General features: G+C 48.2%; 1 protein-coding gene across 2 annotated transcripts in view; it reads right to left on the reverse strand.

Annotated features, from left to right (window-relative positions):
* Positions 1-9,557: 9,557 nt before the first annotated feature.
* CIMAP3 (ciliary microtubule associated protein 3) overlaps positions 9,558-19,414 on the reverse strand; it is a 51,748-nt gene continuing 41,891 nt past the window's right edge. For both annotated transcript variants that reach the window (XM_088479640.1, XM_088479639.1), the window contains one exon: positions 9,558-9,651. In XM_088479640.1, the coding sequence (XP_088335766.1) occupies positions 9,583-9,651 (69 nt within the window). In that variant the 3' untranslated portion in view covers positions 9,558-9,582. The remainder of the gene's footprint in view (positions 9,652-19,414) is intronic.

The following is a 19,414-nucleotide window of genomic DNA, read 5'->3' on the forward strand; positions in this document are numbered from 1 at the left end:
CTGCAGGCTTGTGGCGGCCGGAAAGAGAGACACCACATAGGCTTTACACCTAGGATCGAGCACGGTGGCCAAAATGTAGTGGTCTGATTTCAACAGATTGACCACCCTGGAATCCTGGCAAAGTGAATGAAGGGCTTCATCCACAAGTCCCACATGCCGAGCGGAATCGCTCCATCTTAGCTCCTCCTTCACTTTCTCCAGCTGCTTCTGCAAAAGCCTGATGAGGGGAATAACCTGACTCAAGCTGGCAGTGTCTGAACTGACTTCACGTCTGGCAAGTTCAAAGGGCTGGAGAACCTTGCACAACACGGAAATCATTCTCCACTGTGCTTGAGTCAGGTGCATACCCCCTCCTTTGCCTATGTCATAGGTGGATGTATAGGCTTGTATGGCCTTTTGCTGCTCCTCCATCCTCTGAATCATATAGAGGGTTGAGTTCCACCGCGTCACAACCTCTTGCTTCAGGTGATGGCTGGGCAGGTTCAAGAGTGTTTGCTGGCACTCCAGTCTTTGGCACGCAGTCGCTGAATGGCGAAAGTGGTCAGAAATTTTTGGGGCCACCCAAAGCGTCTCCTGCACGCCTCTGTCGCTTTTCAGAAAATTCTGCACCACCAAATTTATTGTGTGAGCAAAACATGGGACGTGCTGGAATTTGCCCAGATGTAATGTCCACGCAATATTGGTGGCATTGTCAGATATCACAAATCCCCAGGAGAGTCTAAGTGGGGTAAGCCACTGGGCGATGATTTCCCTCAGTTTCTCTAAGAGGTTGTCGGCGGTATGCCTATTACTGAAACCGGTAATATACAACATAGCCTGCCTTGGAACGAGCTGGCGTTTCTGAAATGCTGCTACTGGTGATGCTGCTATTGTTGCTGCGTAAGGTGATACATCTACCCAGTGGTCTGTCACAGTCATATAGACCTTAATCTGCCCTGTTCCACTTGTCCACATGTCCGTGGTTAAGTGGACATTGGGTACAACCACATTTTTCAGGACACTGAGGACACTTTTTCTGACGTTTCTGTACAGTCTCGGTATCGCCTGCCTGGTGAAGAGGAATCTAGACGGGATTTGGAACCGGGGGCACACTACCTCTATCAATTGTCTAAATCCCACTTCACTAATGGCGGATACCGGACGCACGTCTAACACCAACATAGCAGTCAAGGTCTCAGTTATATGTATTGATTCAGGATGACTGCTGTCATACTTCATCCTCCTCGCTAAGGACTGTTGGAGGGTCAATTGTTTAGTAAAAGTAGTGGTGTTCCTACTTCCTCTCTGGGATGATGAACGACTCCCAGCAGCAACAGCAGCAGTAGGCGTAGCAATGCAGGATCCTCCGGAGGAATCCCGGATAGGAGAGTCAGTCATGCCAGTGACATGGCCTGCAGGACTACTTCTGATCCTGACTAAGGAGGAAATTGACAAGGAGGGAATTGACGGTGTGGTTTGCAGGTGCTTGGATACAACAGGACAAAGGGATTTAGGTGTCGCTGGACTGCTTATGGCCTTAGCCAAAGTTTCTGAACTTGACAGTAACTTTTTATGAACGCGCTGCAGGTGACGTATAAGGGAGGATGTTCCTAGGTGGTTAACGTCCCTACCCCTACTTATTTCACCTTTACATATGTTACATATGGCTAGACAGTTGTTGTCCGGATTTGGATAGAAATATTGCCAGACCAAAGAGGTGGAATGTTTGGTCTTCTTCCCAGGCATGACCGTGATGGGCTTTTTCATCCCACGGCAAACAACTGTCTCCCCCGGAGCCTGATTTAAACAAACCACATCACCATCAGAATCCTCCTCGCCAACTTCCTCCTCAGCGCCAGCTACACCAGTATCCTCATCCTGTTGTACTTCAACAGTGACATCTTCAATTTGCATATCAGCAAGTGTACTGTGGGTGCTCCTTTCAGCACTTGCAGAGGGCGTGCAAATGGTGGAAAGAGCCACCTCTTCCCGTCCAGTGCTGGGAAGTTCAGGCATCGCAACCGCCACCACACTTGGACTCTCCTTGGGGATTTGTGATATCTTCTTAGAACGTACAGTTCTTCGCTGTGCTTTTGCCAGCTTAACTCGTTTGATTTTTTTAGCGGGAGGAGAGCTTCCATCGTCATGTGAAGCTGAACCACTAGTCATGAACATGGGGAAAGACCTTAGCCGTTCCTCCGTGTCGTAAATGGCATATTGGCAAGTTTACGTTTCTCCTCAGATGATTTAAATGTTTTTTTTAAGGTCATTTTCCTGAACTTTGTCACTTTGGATTGTATGTGCCCTCTACTATGACATTGGGCATCGGACTTGGCAGACGACGTTGATGGCATGTTATCGTCTATGTCATGACTAGTGGCAGCAGCTTCAGCACTAGGAGGAAGTGGTTCTTGATCTTTCCCTATTTTATTTTTATCGGAGAAAGTTTGGTCCTCCATTTATGTTATATTGATATATACGTGCGGCTAAGGTGCACACAAACACAGAAATTAATTTGTAATTTTGGTGGAGACTAGTGCACTTTGTGGGTTACACCACCCTTTAAGAAATGAGCCAGCCGGCTCTTTACTTATGGGACAAAGGCGCACGCTTGGCGCTGCTCCTTTGTTGATGCACGTGCAGCTACAGTGCACACAATTCACAAAGACAGAAAAAAAAGATTTTTTTATTTTTTGTGGAGCGCTCTTTTAGGGTTACACCTCCCTTTAACAGACAGACGCACACTTGTCGCTGCTGCTTTGAGGATGCACGTACAGTGCAGACAATTCACAAACAGAAGAAAATGTTTTATTTTTGTTGGAGTGCACTTTGGGGGTTTTACCACCCTTTAACAGACAGACACATGCTTGGCGCTGCTGCTTTGAGGATGCAGGTGTGGCTATAGCCCACACAATTCACAAAGACAGAAAAAAAAAGATGAATTTTTTATTCTTTGTGGAGCGCACTTTGAGGGTTACACCACCCTTTAACAGATAGATGCACGCTTGGCACTGCTGCTTTGAGGATGCACGTACAGTGCAGACAATTCACAAACACAGAAGAAAATGTTTTATTTTTGTTGGAGTGCACTTTGGGGGTTACACCACCCTTTAACAGACAGACGCACGCTTGTCGCTGCTGCTTTGAGGATGCAGGTGCAGCTACAGCCCACACAATTCACAAAGACAGAAAAAAAAATATTTTTTTATTTTTTGTGAAGCGCACTTTGGGGGTTACAGCACCCTTTAATGGACAAGCCAGCCGGCCCTTTACTTATTTTCGACAGACTCGCACGCTTGGCGCTGCTCCTTTGTTGATGCACATGCAGCCACAGTGCACACAATTCACAAACACAGAAAATATTTTTTTATTTTGTTTGGATTGCACTTTGGGGGTTACAGCACCCTTTAACGGACAAGCCAGCCGGCCCTTTACTTATGGGACACAGGCGCACGCTTGGCGCTGCTCTTTTGTTGATGCACGTGCAGCCACAGTGCACACAATTCACAAACACAGAAAATATTTTTTTATTTTGTTTGGAGTGCACTTTGGGGGTTACAGCACCCTTAACGGACAAGCCAGCCGGCCCTTTACTTATGGGACACAGGCGCACGCTTGGCGCTGCTCCTTTGTTGATGCACGTGCAGCCACAGTGCACACAATTCACAAACACAGAAAATATTTTTCTATTTTGTTTGGAGTGCTCTTTGGGGGTTACAGCACCCTTTAACGGACAAGCCAGCCGACCCTTTACTTATGGGACACAGGCGCATGCTTGGCGCTGCTCCTTTGTTGATGCACGTGCAGCCACAGTGCACAGAATTCACAAACACAGAAATTTTTTTTTCATTTTGTTTGGAGTGCACTTTTGGGGTTACAGCACCCTTTAATGGACAAACCAGTGGCCCTTTACTTATGGGACACAGGCGCACGCTTGGCGCTGCTCCTTTGTTGATGCATGTGCAGCCACAGTGCACACAATTCACAAACACAGAAAATATTTTTTTATTTTGTTTGGAGTGCACTTTGGGGGTTACAGCACCCTTTAACGGTCAAGCCAGCCGGCCCTTTACTTATGACACAGGCGCACGCTTGGTGCTCCTTTGTTGATGCACATGCGGCTACTGCGCACACAATTCACAAACACAGAAAAAATATTTTTTTTTTTGCACTTGGGGGGAGCACCCCTGATGGACAGAGCACCCCCCTGGACAACACTACAGCACCCCTTTAGGACTGGGACACTGCACAGGACTTTGGAGTGGACTCAGCCCCTATGGACAACCGACTGCACAACACAGTCCAGCCAGCCCCTATGGACTTTGGAGGAGTGGACACAGCCCCTATGGGCAACAGCAGCACAGCACAACACAGACAGCCCCTATGGACTTTGGAGGAGTGGACACAGCCCCTATGGACAACAGCAGCACAGCACAACACAGCCAGCCCCTATGGACTTTGCAGGAGTGGACACAGCCCCTATGGACAACAGCTGCACTACACTACACTACACAGCCCAGCCAGCTCTAACTCCCACCCTCCCTCTTCACTGTCCACAGCCGAGTGAGAAAATGGGGCCGACGCAGGTACCTTATATAGAATCCAAAAACCCGCGAGACCCGGATGGCGGGATGATGACGTTTTGCCTCGATTCCAGATCCGAGTCAGGCGAGAAAAGTCAAGCCTGACTCGGATCGGCCTCGTATCGGGGGGGCTCGGGGGGGTTCGGATTTCAGAAATCCGAACCTGCTCATCCCTAATACTGAGTAATAACTCAGTGTTTCTTCAATTGCAGTCATTACCGCTCTGACACAAGCATAATTACCTAACTGAAGTGTTACTATATATGAATGTGGGGACACTATATATATATAGAGAGAGAGAGAGAGAGAGAGAGAGAGAGAGAGAGACTAATCACTATCAGTATATACATGGAATTGTATGAGAGTGTAGAGGCGCCGTAATTTATGTTCCTATTGGAACATTTTATTAATCACTTATTTCTAATCTTTTGACACCATTTATCTGTATTTTAATTATTTTCACTGCCTTCCCTGTTACAATTTAGGAATATATATTTTAGTTGACATATAACAATAAAAGCTATGTTTTAACATATTGAATTAGTGCACCACTATTGGACATTTAATTTCCTCTTTCTCTTTTTGTTGCTGTTAATACTAATAGCCCCTGCCTGGCCCAGGAGGGTTTGGTTCTCCGATCTGACATGTCTATCCATAGACAGTCCACTTCCACTGCCTCTACGGCCGGATCTGCTAGTTCAGGGTCCCTGCCAATATCAGGATTTACCTCGGCTGGCTTTGATGGCATGACTCTTGAGTCTTCTGTATTAAAGACCAAGGGTTTTTCTGCCTCTGTGATCCAGACAATACTGAAGGCAAGGAAGCCTGGTTCCGCCCGCATCTATCACAGAATTTGGCATTCATATTTTCTTTGGTGCTCTCACAGAAAATATGATCCAAAGGTTTTCAAGGTCTCAAAAGTACTTGCTTTTCTTCAGGCTGGATGAGACTTAGGTCTTCGTCTGGTAACTTTGAGAGTCCAGGTTTCTGCATTGTCAGTTTAGTCCCAGTGCAGAATTGCCCCTCTGCCGGATGTTGGTACATTCTTGCGAGAGGTTCTTCGGCTGCAACTTCAATTTCTGTCTCCGGTAGCACCGTGGGATTTATCCTTGGTTCTCAGGGCACATTTTCTCCTCGCTATTTCTTCAGCTGGCAGAGTTTCTGACTTGGCAGCACTGTCATATCGCTCTCCATATTTGATTTTTCATCAAAATAGAGCTGTCCTCTGTACTAAGGCGGGTTACCCTCCAAAGGTGGTTTCCCGTTTTCATATAAATGAGAAAATTGTAGTTCCTGTTTCTCAGTCTTCAGACCTGTCTACTGGTGATGCATCCCTGGATGTGGTTCGAGCCCTTCATATTTACGTGGGTCATACCGCAGGGCCGAAACTAGGATTTTTTTCACCAGGGGCAAGACAGTAATTTGCGCCCCCCCTGGTAATTCCCCCTGCAGCAGTGCCCCTATAGTAATGTCCCCTGAGGTAATGCCCCTGTAGTAGTGCCCATATAGTATTGCCCCTGTAGTAGTGCCCATATGATAATGCCCCCATAGTAATGCCCCATAGCAATGCCCCTGTAGTAGTGCCCATATTGTAATGCCCCCATAGTAATGCCCATATGCTAATACCCCATAGTAATGCCCCTGTAGAGCCCATGCTCCCATATTAATGCCCCTGTGGTAATGCCCATGCCCCCATAATAATGCCCCTGTGGTAATGCCTCTGTAGTGCCCATGCCCCAATAGTAATGCCCCTGTAGTGCTCATGCCCCAATAGTAATGCTCCTGTAGTGCTCATGCCCCTGTAGTGCCCATGCCCCCATAGTAATGCCCCTGTGCTAATGCCCATGCACCCATAGTAATGCCCCTCTGGTAATTCCCATGCCCCCATAATAATGCCCCTGTAGTGCTCATGCCCCATTAGTAATGCCCCTTATTGCCCATGCCCCCATAATAATGCCCCTGTGGTTATGCCCATGCCCCCATAGTAATGCCCCTGTGGTAATGCCCATGCCCCCATAATAATGCCCCTGTGGTAATAGTAATGCCCCTGTGGTAATGCCCATGCCCCCATAGTAATGCTCCTGTGGTAATGCCCATGCCCCCATAGTAATGCCCTGTGGTAATGCCCAAGCCCCCATAGTAATGCCCCTGTGATAATGCCCATGCCCCTGTAGTGCAGCTTATTAAAAAAAATACTTACCTTGAACCCTGCATCCAGCGTCGCGTACGGTCCGCCGGCTGCTCCACGGAACTATGGGGGAGACGTCATGACGTCTCTCCCATAGTGCCCGTGGGGAGAGCCGGAAGCTGGAGTTCGGGAGAGAACTCCAGCCTCCGGCTACACCGCGTCACTGCAGAGAAGGAGCCGGGCGCCCGCTGGTAATAAATATTACCAGCTGACGTCCGGCTTGGAGCCTCTCTGCAGCGCCGGGATGGAGGTCACTGGCACCGGGTACAGTGGCTCACCCGGTGCACGTGCACCTCCAGCCCCCCCCTAGTTGCGGCCCTGCATACCGACTCCATCAGTAAATCAGATTACCTTTTCATGTTATATGGGTTTCACAAATGAGACTGCTCAGCAAACAAACAGACTTTGTCTCGCTGGCTGCGTATGACTATTTCTCTGGTCTATGCACAGGCTGTTCTCCCTGTCCCAAACAAGGTGACAGCACATTCTACATTCTGTGGGACCATCGTGGGCGGTTAGACATGGCGCCTCGGCTGAACAGCTGTGCAAGGCAGCCACTTGGTCTTCCGTCAATACTTTTATCAAATTCTATGCATTTGATACATTGCCTCCCAGGATGCTTCCTTTGGGCGGCGGATTCTCCTCTCTGCGCAGGAGCGTCCCCGCCCTTAAGGATACTGCTTTAGGATATCTCCAAGGTAGTTCCTGTGGACCCTATGAACCCTGAAGAAGAAAATAAGAGTTATGGTATAACATACCTTTGTTAACTATTTTTCTTCAAGGTCCATCGGGTCCAAAGGGGAACCACCTGAGGCACCTGGCCTCAGTTGGGATCTGTTCTTTGGCCTTTTTGTATCACTGATTCCCTCTTTTGTATGTTGAGTGTTTTCTTGTGCACATTGTACTTCCTTCTCCACTATCCGTCTCTTGCTGATAGGCTTGTTTACAAACTGAATGCCTGTGGCGGGGTATATAGGGAGGTGGACCAGTGCATGCTGGAAGCTCCAAAGCTGTAGCTGTTTGGTGCATTGGATCGCTCCAACTACATACCCCAAGGTAATTCCTGTGGACCCTATGGACCTCGAAGAAAAATAGTTAACAAAGGTATGTTATACCATAACTCTTATTATTCGCAGAAGTTTGGTGGGTCACTGTCTTGAATGTAACCACAGCCTCAAGTACAGTGGATGATGGAGCAAAGAGCAATGGGGCAGGGTCATCGGTGGGAATAAGCACCGATCACCCTGCATGTCAGTGCAGTCATCTGGTCCACTCCAGATGATTTTGGGGCCCAGATAATAACTGGGTTTAAGTGGAGAGATTGCTGTGTGCAACTGCACAGCCTGAGAGCTGGAGGTTATTTATATAGCGCTTTTTCCCAAAAGGACACAAAGCACTTTATATTCGCAGAAAATAAACCGTATTACAAGGAAGACAGCCATTTTGTGTTCACTTTCATGGTAGCCGTGGGTTATGCAAAGTATTAAACACAAGTCCAATATACCCAAAGGATCATCTATTACACTGACTGAGAGCGTGATTCAGGTTGGATCGCAGAGGATGCGGACGCACACAACCAGTCAGTGTTTGTGTTCTGAGTATGCATATGCATCGTAGTGCGCGTGCATAAGCCAGCCACGGCGATTGGGTATGCGAGCGCAGTATAACACAGAAATTATTGACTGTGCATTTGAACGCCGTTACAGGGGCGTGCATAATTAAGTCCCAGCTACGACATAAACAGCCTGAGCTCTGCATGATGACAGGAAGCTTTGCAGGTAGCGAGTCATGTCAAGCTCAACCACAACTCTGCATGTGGGTCCGATGTTACTCAATGTTACCGATGTTTTTGCGGACTTGCGGATGTATGTAATGGGAAGTTGATGGCTTTATAGGTGGGGGCGTCTTTGGTATAGTGCTGCGATCGCATTCATTTGCATATTTTCGCTACGTGCGGGTGCGTTTGATTGCGATCTGTGCTGAATCAGGCCCTGAGTGCATTACATAGATTTAAGTTAATGGTAAGTGGAGATATGATTACGCTTTGGGGTAATATTTACTAGGAAATACAAAATATAAACTAGAAGATACTCCCAGAGTCAACAGTTCCACAGATTTTTCATCCTATACACAAAAGCACCAGATGAGGAACCTGTCTTAGGTGCACTACATAGGTTACAGTGGGTGGGAAAATTTGGGAGATGTGATACACATTGGGGAACTACAATGTATAGAAAGTCAGATATTAAATAACGGACACCTACACAGTTATCAGATACACCTATTTTTCATGCTGTCAACAAGGAAACCAGGCAAGGCAGCCATCTTGGGCGAACTATATAAGTTACAAAGGAAGGTGTAAGTAATACATAGAGATGTGATCTATAATGGGGAAAACAAGTGGTATATAAAATGCAGAATACAAAAAAATCACATACTAAAAAAATTAAACCTGCATCATATCAATGAGCAACATGGTGGAGGAAGTAATTTGCAAAATGTGTGAATGTGGAAATGCAAAACACAACATACTTGGAGGCAGTGAGTGATGCAGTGGGAGGGCTGGGTAGTCCAAGCTGTACTAGGGTAGGGAATTCAGTGTAGTGATGTGACCAACTGTAGCTTGATGGATGTAGCAAGGCCATGGATGGACCGGAACAGCTCTCTTCAATGGCCGGAAGTCTGGATTGACATAGGTATTACGCATGTAGGTTCATAAGGTGGTAAAGTGTAGCACAATACCCCATACATTGTAAGGCAATGAAAAACAAATGGTCCTCAATACTTAGTTTTATTATACTGTATAAAACTATTTCGCATTTTTAAATATGTTCAACAATAAAATAGACTGAGATATGCCACTCGATTCCTGTTCTTCCTCAATTCTCTGTCTGTTATCAGCTGCAAAGGAGAATAAACACAGTGAAAAGAAATAATATGACCATGTAAGTTCATTGTTGTACAACAGTACAGAGGAAGATGAAATGCAAAACAATCATTTACATTGAAAAAGTTCTATGTACTGATCTAGAGGCCATTTGTTTTATTTATCATAGGCAAAAAGCCCGAAATGCTGCAAAACTTGAACGTTTTCCGAGGATTTAGCCTATTTATTGAAACTCCCTGCTGGTGAAGACTATCACTGGCTATTGTATTCAGTAGCCACCACCGAGAGACTTTTTGCGCTGTCCACAAAAATCATCTCCAGATTGTTTTAGCCAGGGCTGCCTACTGGAAAATATTATTTATTATTAAAATAAAGCATATTTCCTTTTTTTATTATTTTTATATTTGTAGCATTTTTTATAACAATCTTTATTTTATTTTATAATGAATTTGACAGAGTAAGCTTGAGTTGGGCTTCCTATCCCAGTCGCATATAGAAGCTGTCTAGATTAGGACATTTCAGAGAAAGATTATGGCCCTCATTCAGAGCCGCTCGCTATTTGTGGTCGTTCGTTCTAAAACAAGGGGTGGCTATTCAAATGAACCGTTCGCTAATTGCGGTCTGTTCACGCCTCTAAGTCTGAACGAGCGAGCAAAACTTGCGGTTGTAATTTTGAAAAATACGCCCCCTTGCCGCTCGCACCATACGTCATGTCCGCTATTTATTAGATTAATCGAGTACATCGTACAGCGTATGAACTGCTCGCTATTCTTGTGGCTGGTTTTTTCAACCGCTATTTTGCGAGCAGTTCTGAGTAAAAAAAAACCAAGTGACGTGGTCAATGACGCTGCTGTATTAATTATGCACTCCTTAAAACGCCCGTTTTGACCTTTAAGCACGCCTGCGATCTAATTCCACACCCCCTTTTTCAAGCACCTTCCCCTGTTACCACCCACATACGCCTCCTTCTATCACTCAAAATAGCAGGCATTCGCTATATAGCGAACAAACGATTTTCGCCCGCATTGACTGGTTCGCGCATGCGTATTAAAATCCGTACGCATGCGCAGATGTGCGAACATCGGTCAGAACGAACGAGCGGCCGCTTACGAGCGGCTCTGAATCAGGGCCTATGTCTTTCTCTCAGGCGCTTTTTTTAACATGTAATCCACAGTCTTTGTAGTAGATAAAAGATTGTTCATATCCAATAGTTTAGGAATGGATCTCTGGTCCACAAGTCCGTGAACAAGGGCTGCAGGAGTGTTGTGTCAGTGATGCTGCTTGGAACAAGCAGACCAAACGGACGCGCCTTTCGCCTGTAGGCTTGGTCACCTGATTGCCAGTGTCTATGTCACTTGGATGCCAAATTTTTTTTGCAACCCCTATGTATTGCCTTTGTTTGATTCTTTCCTTATCTATATGCTGGTTTCTCTGAAATGAGGGACCTCTGAAGAAATTGAGACTCCCTAGGCAGACAGAGGGCCTGATTCAGAGCTGCTCGCAAAAAGCGAGCGCTCGCTTTGAATCAGGGTGGCCGCTTTTTTTTTTTAAAACCGGCCTCCTGGCCGCTCGCTAAGCTGTGGGTGACCACCCACAGCTTTTCCGAGCGGCCAGGCGAAGGTCGTGACCATCGGGCTTGCGACGAGACCCTTGTGGTAGGGTCTCATCTTGCGCAAGCCCCAGTGAGCTTCCGGCTCTAATAGAGCCTGAAGCTCACTACTCACATCACTCGTGATGTCAGTAGGGCCGCCATCAAACGGCAGGCGTTCCTTCAGGAACGCCTCCGTTTGACCAGCCAAAACGGGGCGAAATCAACATCGACAGCCGCCCCTTTTGTATCAAGCCCCGGAGCGAGTTAATTTCTCACTCGCTTTGAGGCTCGTGCATGCACGTGCGCAATGCCCCACCATCGACCCACTTGCGAGTGGGTCTGAATCAGGCCCAGAGAGTGGCTCTCTGCTTGTGGAACTTCTGTGCAGGGACTAGTTCCACCTACCATTAGAGGTGACGGAACTCAGGGCATGATTCAGGCCTTCTTGCTAGATGCGTTTGCACGCACCCAGAGTATGCAAATCCAGCAAAGGCAGGCGATTGCATGGCAAGGCATTAACATGCCCAGTATGTATTGGTTTGCGATTGCAGTGTGTATGCAGACGCCCACCAGCCTGTCTTAAGATGCCCACTTATGCACGTCATCTCCAGGATGTGTATGCAACCATCGGTAACATCGAGTACCATTGGATACGATCGCAGCACTTGTGGTAGTTCATACCCTACCGCAAGCACTACGAGTGCTTCAGTGTAAAATTCAGCCATGTGACGTGTACTATGACGCTGCGTCTTAATTATGCGGGCCTCTGAAACAGCGTTAAGACGCTCAGGCACGCCTGCATTCACACCACCTCTCCCCCGTTTCCATCGACCACCGTTACCACCCACAAATGGCTTGTCCTGTCACTCAGGGCCTGATTCAGACCCGCTCGCGAGTGCAGGACGCTCGCAAGCGGGTCGATGGTGCCCTACTGCGCATGCGCACGACGGAGAGAGCTCGTAGTGCGCATGCGCGAGACCCTGCTAGCGACGGGGTAGCCGTCGCTCCGGGTCTCACACCAAAGGGGGCGTGCTGTCGATGTTGATTGACAGCACGCCCCCTTTGGTGGGCGTGCCAGGGGCGTGGCTGCCAGACGGAGACGTTCCCATGGGAACGCCTACCGTCTGAAGCCGGCCCCACTGACATCAGTAGTGATGTCAGTGGGAGTGATTTTGGCTCTGATAGAGCCAAAATCGCTCCTGGGCTTGCGGCAGCGAGACCCTACCACAGGGTCTCTGTCGCAAGCCCGATGGTCACGATGGTCTTGACCATCGCGACCATCATCATGGACGCTCGCTATAGTTGTGGGTGGTCACCCACAGCTATGCGAGCGTCCAAGAGGCCGCTCCATTTTCATGTAGGAGGGCCCTGATTCAGAGCGAATCAGGCCCTCAGTCTAGTGAACTTCATGATCACTTAGACTAGTTCGCGCACATGCACTGTGATGCAGTCCCTCAGTTCCACCCCATTCCTGCCCACTTTAGCGCCTGGTGGGGAGTCATTCAGTTGGACAGAATGTGTGAGGCTAAACTATAGAGTTAAGACTTAGGGTTAAATTTACTAAGATGGGAGTTCTATTTAAGAAGTGATGTTGCCCATAGCAGCCAATCAGATTCTACTTCTCATTTATCTAACACCTTCTAGAAGAAAATTCCTGGAATCTGATTGATTGCTGTGGGCAACATCACTTCTTAATAGAACTCCCATCTCAGTAAATTTACCCCTTAGATTTAATGTATTTAAAATAAAATAAAAACAAGTAATTAAAATAAATAAACCAAAAAAATATGACTAGATGCACCAGACAATTTCTATGTTTCTGTGTATGGCCACACTCAGGTTTATACTAGGGATGAGAGGGTTCACAGTGGCGTAACTACAGCCCCCGCAGACCCCGCGGTGGCTTGGGGGCGCGGAGGCTTGTGGGGCACGGAGGCTGCAGACTCCATGCGGACTAGCCGTCTGCATGAAATCTGCTAAAAACAGCCCTCCCAAAATGGCTGCCGCCTAGGAGGAGACATCTGTTAGTCACCCAGGCAGGGCGGTAGTGTGGACCGCACATAAGTGCAGTCCGCACTACACTAGTAGTATAACAAGCACACAGCCGCCGGCGCTGGCAGCTGTATCTTTGTTTTAGCAGCCGATGAGAGTCAGATAGACTCTCATTGGCTGCTTGCTTTGCGCCCACTGCCGGAGCCGGGCTCTTCTGGCTTTCGCAGTGGGTGATGGGAGAGACGTCATGACATCTCTCCCATCATGCAGAGCGGGCCGGCTCGGGAGGATGCCGGACGGAGGAGCAGATGCCAGAGCTTGGATCAAGGTAAGTGGATATTTTTTTTGTGTGTCAGTCTGGCGTACTACTACTACGGGGGCTCCATAGAGGGGGACTACTACTGGGGGCATTGCTTGGGGGGACTACTTCTGGGGGCATTGCTGGGGGGGACTACTACTGGGGGCATTGCTGGGGGAGGCTACTACTGGGGGCATTGCTGGTGGGACTACTACTGGGGGCACTGCTGGGAGGACTACTACTGGGGGCACTGCTGGGAGGACTACTACTGGAGGCACTGCACTGGGGGGACAACTACTGGGGGCACTGCACTGGTGGGACCACTATTGAAGGCACTGCATAGGGGCACTGCATAGGTGGGGATTACTGCTGGGGGCACTGCATAGGTGGGGGCTACTACTGGGGGAATTGCTGGGGGAGGACTACTACTGGAGGCACTGCTGGGGGATTAGTACTGGGGTCACTATATAAGGAGCACTGCATAGGGGGACCACTATCTGAGGCACTATATAAGAGACACTGCATAGGGGGACTACTATAGGGGGCACCCCTGGGGGGACTACTACTGGGAGCATTGCTGGGGGGGACTACTACTGGGGGCACTGCTGGGGGGGACTACTACTGGGGGCACTGCACTGGTGGGACCACTACTGGGGGCACTGCACTGGTGGGACCACTACTGAGGGCACTGCATAGGTGGGGATTACTGCTGGGGGCACTGCATAGGTGGTGATTACTGCTGGGAGCACTGCATAGGTGGGGGACTACTACTGGGGGCATTGCTGTGGGAGGACTACTACTGGGGGCACTGCTGGGGAGTTAGTACTGGGGTCACTATATAATGGGGACTACTACTGGGGGCATTATATAAGGGGCACTGCATAGGGGGACCACTACCTGGTGCACTATATAAGGGGCACTGCATAGGGGGACCACTACTGGGGGCACTGTAAAAGGGGCACTATTGGGGGCACTGTATAAGGGGCACTGCATAAGGGCTTGTGAAGCTATCTGAGAGGGGGGGAGGGTGCAAGGTTGAAGAAATGCCTAGGGTGCCAAGAAACCTTGCACCGGCCCTGCACCCAGGGGCTCCTGCGCGCGCTGTACTGTGCAACGGAGGAGTACAGCCGCTTCCTGGTGTCTGACAGGTACTCATACTGGCTCTCTCTCCTCTTCCTCGGGGCTGTCAGACACCCGTGGGAGGAGCCGATGGGTCTGCAGTGGCCACAACCTGATGCCCCCCACACGCAGGCCACTCAGGATGCTGGATGTGTACCAGATGCTGCTGTGTGCAGGCTGCAATACTCTGTCTCTGTGTACTGGAGCAATGCTCTGCTTTTGTGCTCTGTCTGTATACGGGATGGATGATCTGTGCTGGATGCTTGTTATGGTGATGATTGGTGCTCTGTGATACATGGTGTTCTGTATATATAAATGCAGTGTGAGGGAGGATGGTGTACTGTATATATAAATGCTGGTGTATAGGATGCTTTATATGACTGGGAGGGATGCCCTGTGACTAGAAGGGATACCCTGTGACTAGAAGGGATACCCTGTGACTAGGAGCGGTGCTCTGTGGCTAGCAGGGATGCTCTGTGAATTCAAAGTAGCACTGGGGCCCACATTTACATACACTCCCAAATATATATATATTTATTATACCCCTGGCAACGAGTGTAAAACCCCTGGCAATGAGCATGGAGCCCCTGGCAATGGGTATGGAACACCTGACAAGCATGAAACCCAGAGACCCTGTGCATCTAGCATGAAACCCCTGGTAATGAGCATAAACCCCTGACAACGAGCATGAGACCCCTGATGAGCAGGTCATTTAAAAGTAATTAGAAGCCTTACTGTGGGGCATAAAATTGTGTGAGGGGGGCAAATATGTAAGTGGCACTTTGGTAGTAGACATTACAGTGTGTGGCATAATGTGTAATGGGCATTATGGTGTGTGGAATAATGTGTAAGCGGCATTACGGTGTGTGGCATAATGTGTAAGAGGCATTACTACAAGAACAAAAAATACTGTAAGCTGTCTAGGGGAGGTGGGTGCACATTTTTAACTTTTGCGCTGGGAGCCAAATTGCATATAAATGGTCCTGTAATTATTTTACCAAAATGCCATGATGGGGGGCGCCAGAAACATTTTTGGCAGGGGGAGCAAAATTTATAGTTACGCCACTGAGGGTTCGGATTTCTGAAATCCGAACACCCCCCCGATCCGAGCCGGGATCCGAGTCAGGCTCGGGTTTTCCCGCCTGACTCGGATCTGAAATCGTGGCAAAATGTCATCATCCCGCTGTCGGATTCTCGCGGGTTTTAGATTCCGGTTGTGTAGTGTGCACAGGGAGGGAGCTGGGATTTGTGTCTTGGTTGCTGCTGACTGACGCTGACCATAAGGGCTGACTGGGTATTGTTGTCCAGTGCTGTGCTGCTGTCTGACAAGGGCTGCTGCCCCGAAAAAAACAAAACACACCTGTCACTGTCATCGGCGTAGCTGTCATAAAAAAAACACATGTCACTGTCATTGGTGTAGCTGTCACTGTCACTGCCATCAGTCTAGCTGTCGCTGTCACTGTCATCGGCATAGCTGTCCCTGTCATCGGCATAGCTGTCGCTGTCACTGTCATAGAAAAACACCTGTCACTATCATTGGTGTAGCTGTCGCTGTCACTGTCATAGAAAAAACACCTGTCACTATCATTGCTGTAGCTGTCGCTGTCACTGTCATAGAAAAAAAAACCTGTCACTATCATTGCTGTAGCTGTCGCTGTCACTGTCATAGAAAAAACACCTGTCACTATCATTGGTGTAGCTGTCGCTGTCACTGTCATAGAAAAAACACCTGTCACTATCATTGGTGTAGCTGTCGCTGTCACTGTCATAAAAAAACACCTGTCACTATCATTGGTGTAGCTGTCGCTGTCACTGTCATAGAAAAAACACCTGTCACTGTCTTCGATGTAGCTGTCGCTGTCACTGTCATAGAAAAAACACCTGTCACTGTCATCGGTGTAGCTGTCGCTGTCACTGTCATAAAAAAACACCTGTCACTGTCATCGGAGTAGCTGTCGCTGTCACTGTCATAAATAATAAAATAAAAAACACCTGTTACTATCATTGGTGTAGCTGTCGCTGTCACTGTCATAGAAAAAACACCTGTCACTGTCATCGGTGTAGCTGTCAATGTCATAAAAAAACACCTGTCACTATCATTTGTGTAGCTGTCACTGTCACTATCATTGGTGTAGCTGTCGCTGTCACTGTCATAAAAAACCACCTGTCGTTGTCATTGGTGTAGCTGTCGCTGTCATCGGCGTAGCTGTGCAGGGGTCCTGTGCTGCTGTCTGTCAAGGAGGGCTGCTGCCCCGAAAAAAATATATTTTTACAGGGGTGATTCACTCCATAAAAATAATGGAGATCAAAAACTTGGAGGATACAAATAAAATAGGGAAAACCACTTCCTCCTAGTGCTGAAGCTGCTGCCACCATTCATGACATAGACGATGAAATGCCATCAACGTCGTCTGCCAGGGCTGATGCCCAATGTCATAGTAGAGGGCATGTAAAATCCAAAAAGCTAAAGTTCAGTAAAATGACCTTAAAAAATAAATTTAAATTGTCTGAGGAGAAACGTAAACTTGCCAATATGCCATTTACGACACAGAGTGGCAAGGAACGGCTAAGGTCCTTCCCTATGTTCATGACTAGTGGTTCAGCTTCACATGACGATGTAAGCCCTCCTCCTCCCACTAGAAAAATTAAACGAGTTAAGCTGGCAAAAGCACAGAAATGAACAGTGCGTTCTAATTCTAAGAAGATATCACAAATCCCCAAGGAGAGTCCAAGTGTGGTGGCGGTTTCGATGCCTGACCTTCCCAGCACTGGACGGGAAGAGGTGGCTCTTTCCACCATTTGCACGCCCTCTGCAAGTGCTGAAAGGAGCACCCACAGTACACTTGCTGATATGCAAATTGAAGATGTCACTGTTGAAGTACAACAGGATGAGGATACTGGTGTAGCTGACGCTGAGGAGGAAGTTGGCGAGGAGGATTCTGATGGTGATGTGGTTTGTTTAAATCAGGCTCCGGGGGAGACAGTTGTTGTCCGTGGGATGAAAAATCCCATCACGGTCATGCCTGGGAAGAAGACCAAACATTCCACCTCTTTGGTCTGGCAATATTTCTATCCAAATCCGGACAACAACTGTCTTGCCATATGTACCATATGTAAAGGTTAAATAAGTAGAGGTAAGGACCTTAACCACCTAGGAACATTCACCCTTATACGTCACCTGCAGTGCATTCATAAAAAGTTGCTGCCAAGTTCAGAAACTGTGGCTAAGACCGTAAGCAGTCCAGGGACACCTAAATCCTTTTGTCTTGTTGTATCCAAGTGCCTGCAAACCACACCGTCATCTCCCTCCTCGTCAATTTCCTCCTCAGTCAGGATTGTAAGTAGTCCTGCAGGCTATGTCACTGGCATGACTTACTCCTCTCCTAGCCGGTATTCCTCCGGAGGATCCTGCATTGCTACGCTTACTGCTGCCACTGCTGCTGGGAGTCGTTCATCATCCCAAAGAGGAAGTTGGAACACCACTACTTCTTTTACTAAGCAATTGACTCTCCAACAGTCCTTAGCAAGGAGGATGAAGTACGACAGCTGAAGCCTTGACAGCTATGTTGGTGTTAGCCGTGCATCCGGTATCCACCATTAGTGCAGTGGGATTTAGACAATTGATGGAGGTACTGTGTCCCCGGTACCAAATCCTGTCTAGATTCCACTTCACTAGGCAAGCGATACTAAGACTGTACAGAGGTTTCAGAGAAAGTGTCCTCAGTGTCCTAAAAAATGCAGTTGTACCCAATGTCCACTTAACCATGGACATGTGGACAAGTGGAACAGGGCAGACTAAGGACTATATGACTGTGCAAGCCCACTGGGTTGATGTAGCGCCTTATGCAGCAACAACAGCAGTGTCACCAGTAGCAGCATCTCAGAAACGCCAGCTCGTTCCAAGGCAGGCTACGCTGTGTATCACCGGTTTCAATAAGAGGCACACTGCCGACAACCTCTTAGAGATACTGAGGGAAATCATTGCCCAGTGGCTTACCTCACTTAGACTTTCCTGGGGATTTGTGATATCTGACAACGCCACCAATATTGTGCGGGCATTACATCTGGGCAAATTCCAGCATCTCCCATGTTTGGCTCAAACAATACATTTTTCTGCAACTTTTGCCATTCAGAGACTGCATGCCAAAGACTGGAGTGCCAGCAAACACTCTTGAACCTGCCCTGCCATCACCTGAAGCAAGAGGTTGTGGCGCGGTGGAACTCAACCCTCTATATGCTTCAGAGGATGGAGAAGCAGCAAAACGCCATTCAAGCCTATACATCCACCTATTACATAGGCAAAGGAGGGGGTATGCACCTGACTCAAGCACAGTGGAGAAGGATTTCCGTGTTGTGCAAGCTTCTCCAGCTCTTCGAACTTGCTGCACATGAAGTCAGTTCAGACACTGCCAGCTTGAGTCAGGTCATTCCCGTCATCAGGCTTTTGCAGAGGCAGCTGGAGAAAGTGATGGAGGAGCTAAAACGGAGCGATTCCACTCGGTATGTGGGAATTGTGGATGAAGCCCTTCATTCGCTTTGCCAGGATTCGAGGGTGGTCAATCTGTTGAAATCAAACCACTACATTTTGGCCACTGTGCTCGATCCTAGGTTTAAAGCCAACGTGGTGTCTCTCTTTCCAGCGGACAAGCCTGCAGAGGTGCAAAGACTGGGGGCACTGCATAAGGTGCACTACTGGGGGCACTGCATAGGCGGACCTCTACTAATGGCACTGTATAAAGGGTACTACTGGGGGCACTGTATAAGGGGCACTGCATAA

Source organism: Taudactylus pleione, unplaced genomic scaffold (assembly GCF_031769625.1).
Source record: "Taudactylus pleione unplaced genomic scaffold, aTauple2 ptg000242l, whole genome shotgun sequence".
Classification (NCBI taxonomy): domain Eukaryota; kingdom Metazoa; phylum Chordata; class Amphibia; order Anura; family Myobatrachidae; genus Taudactylus; species Taudactylus pleione.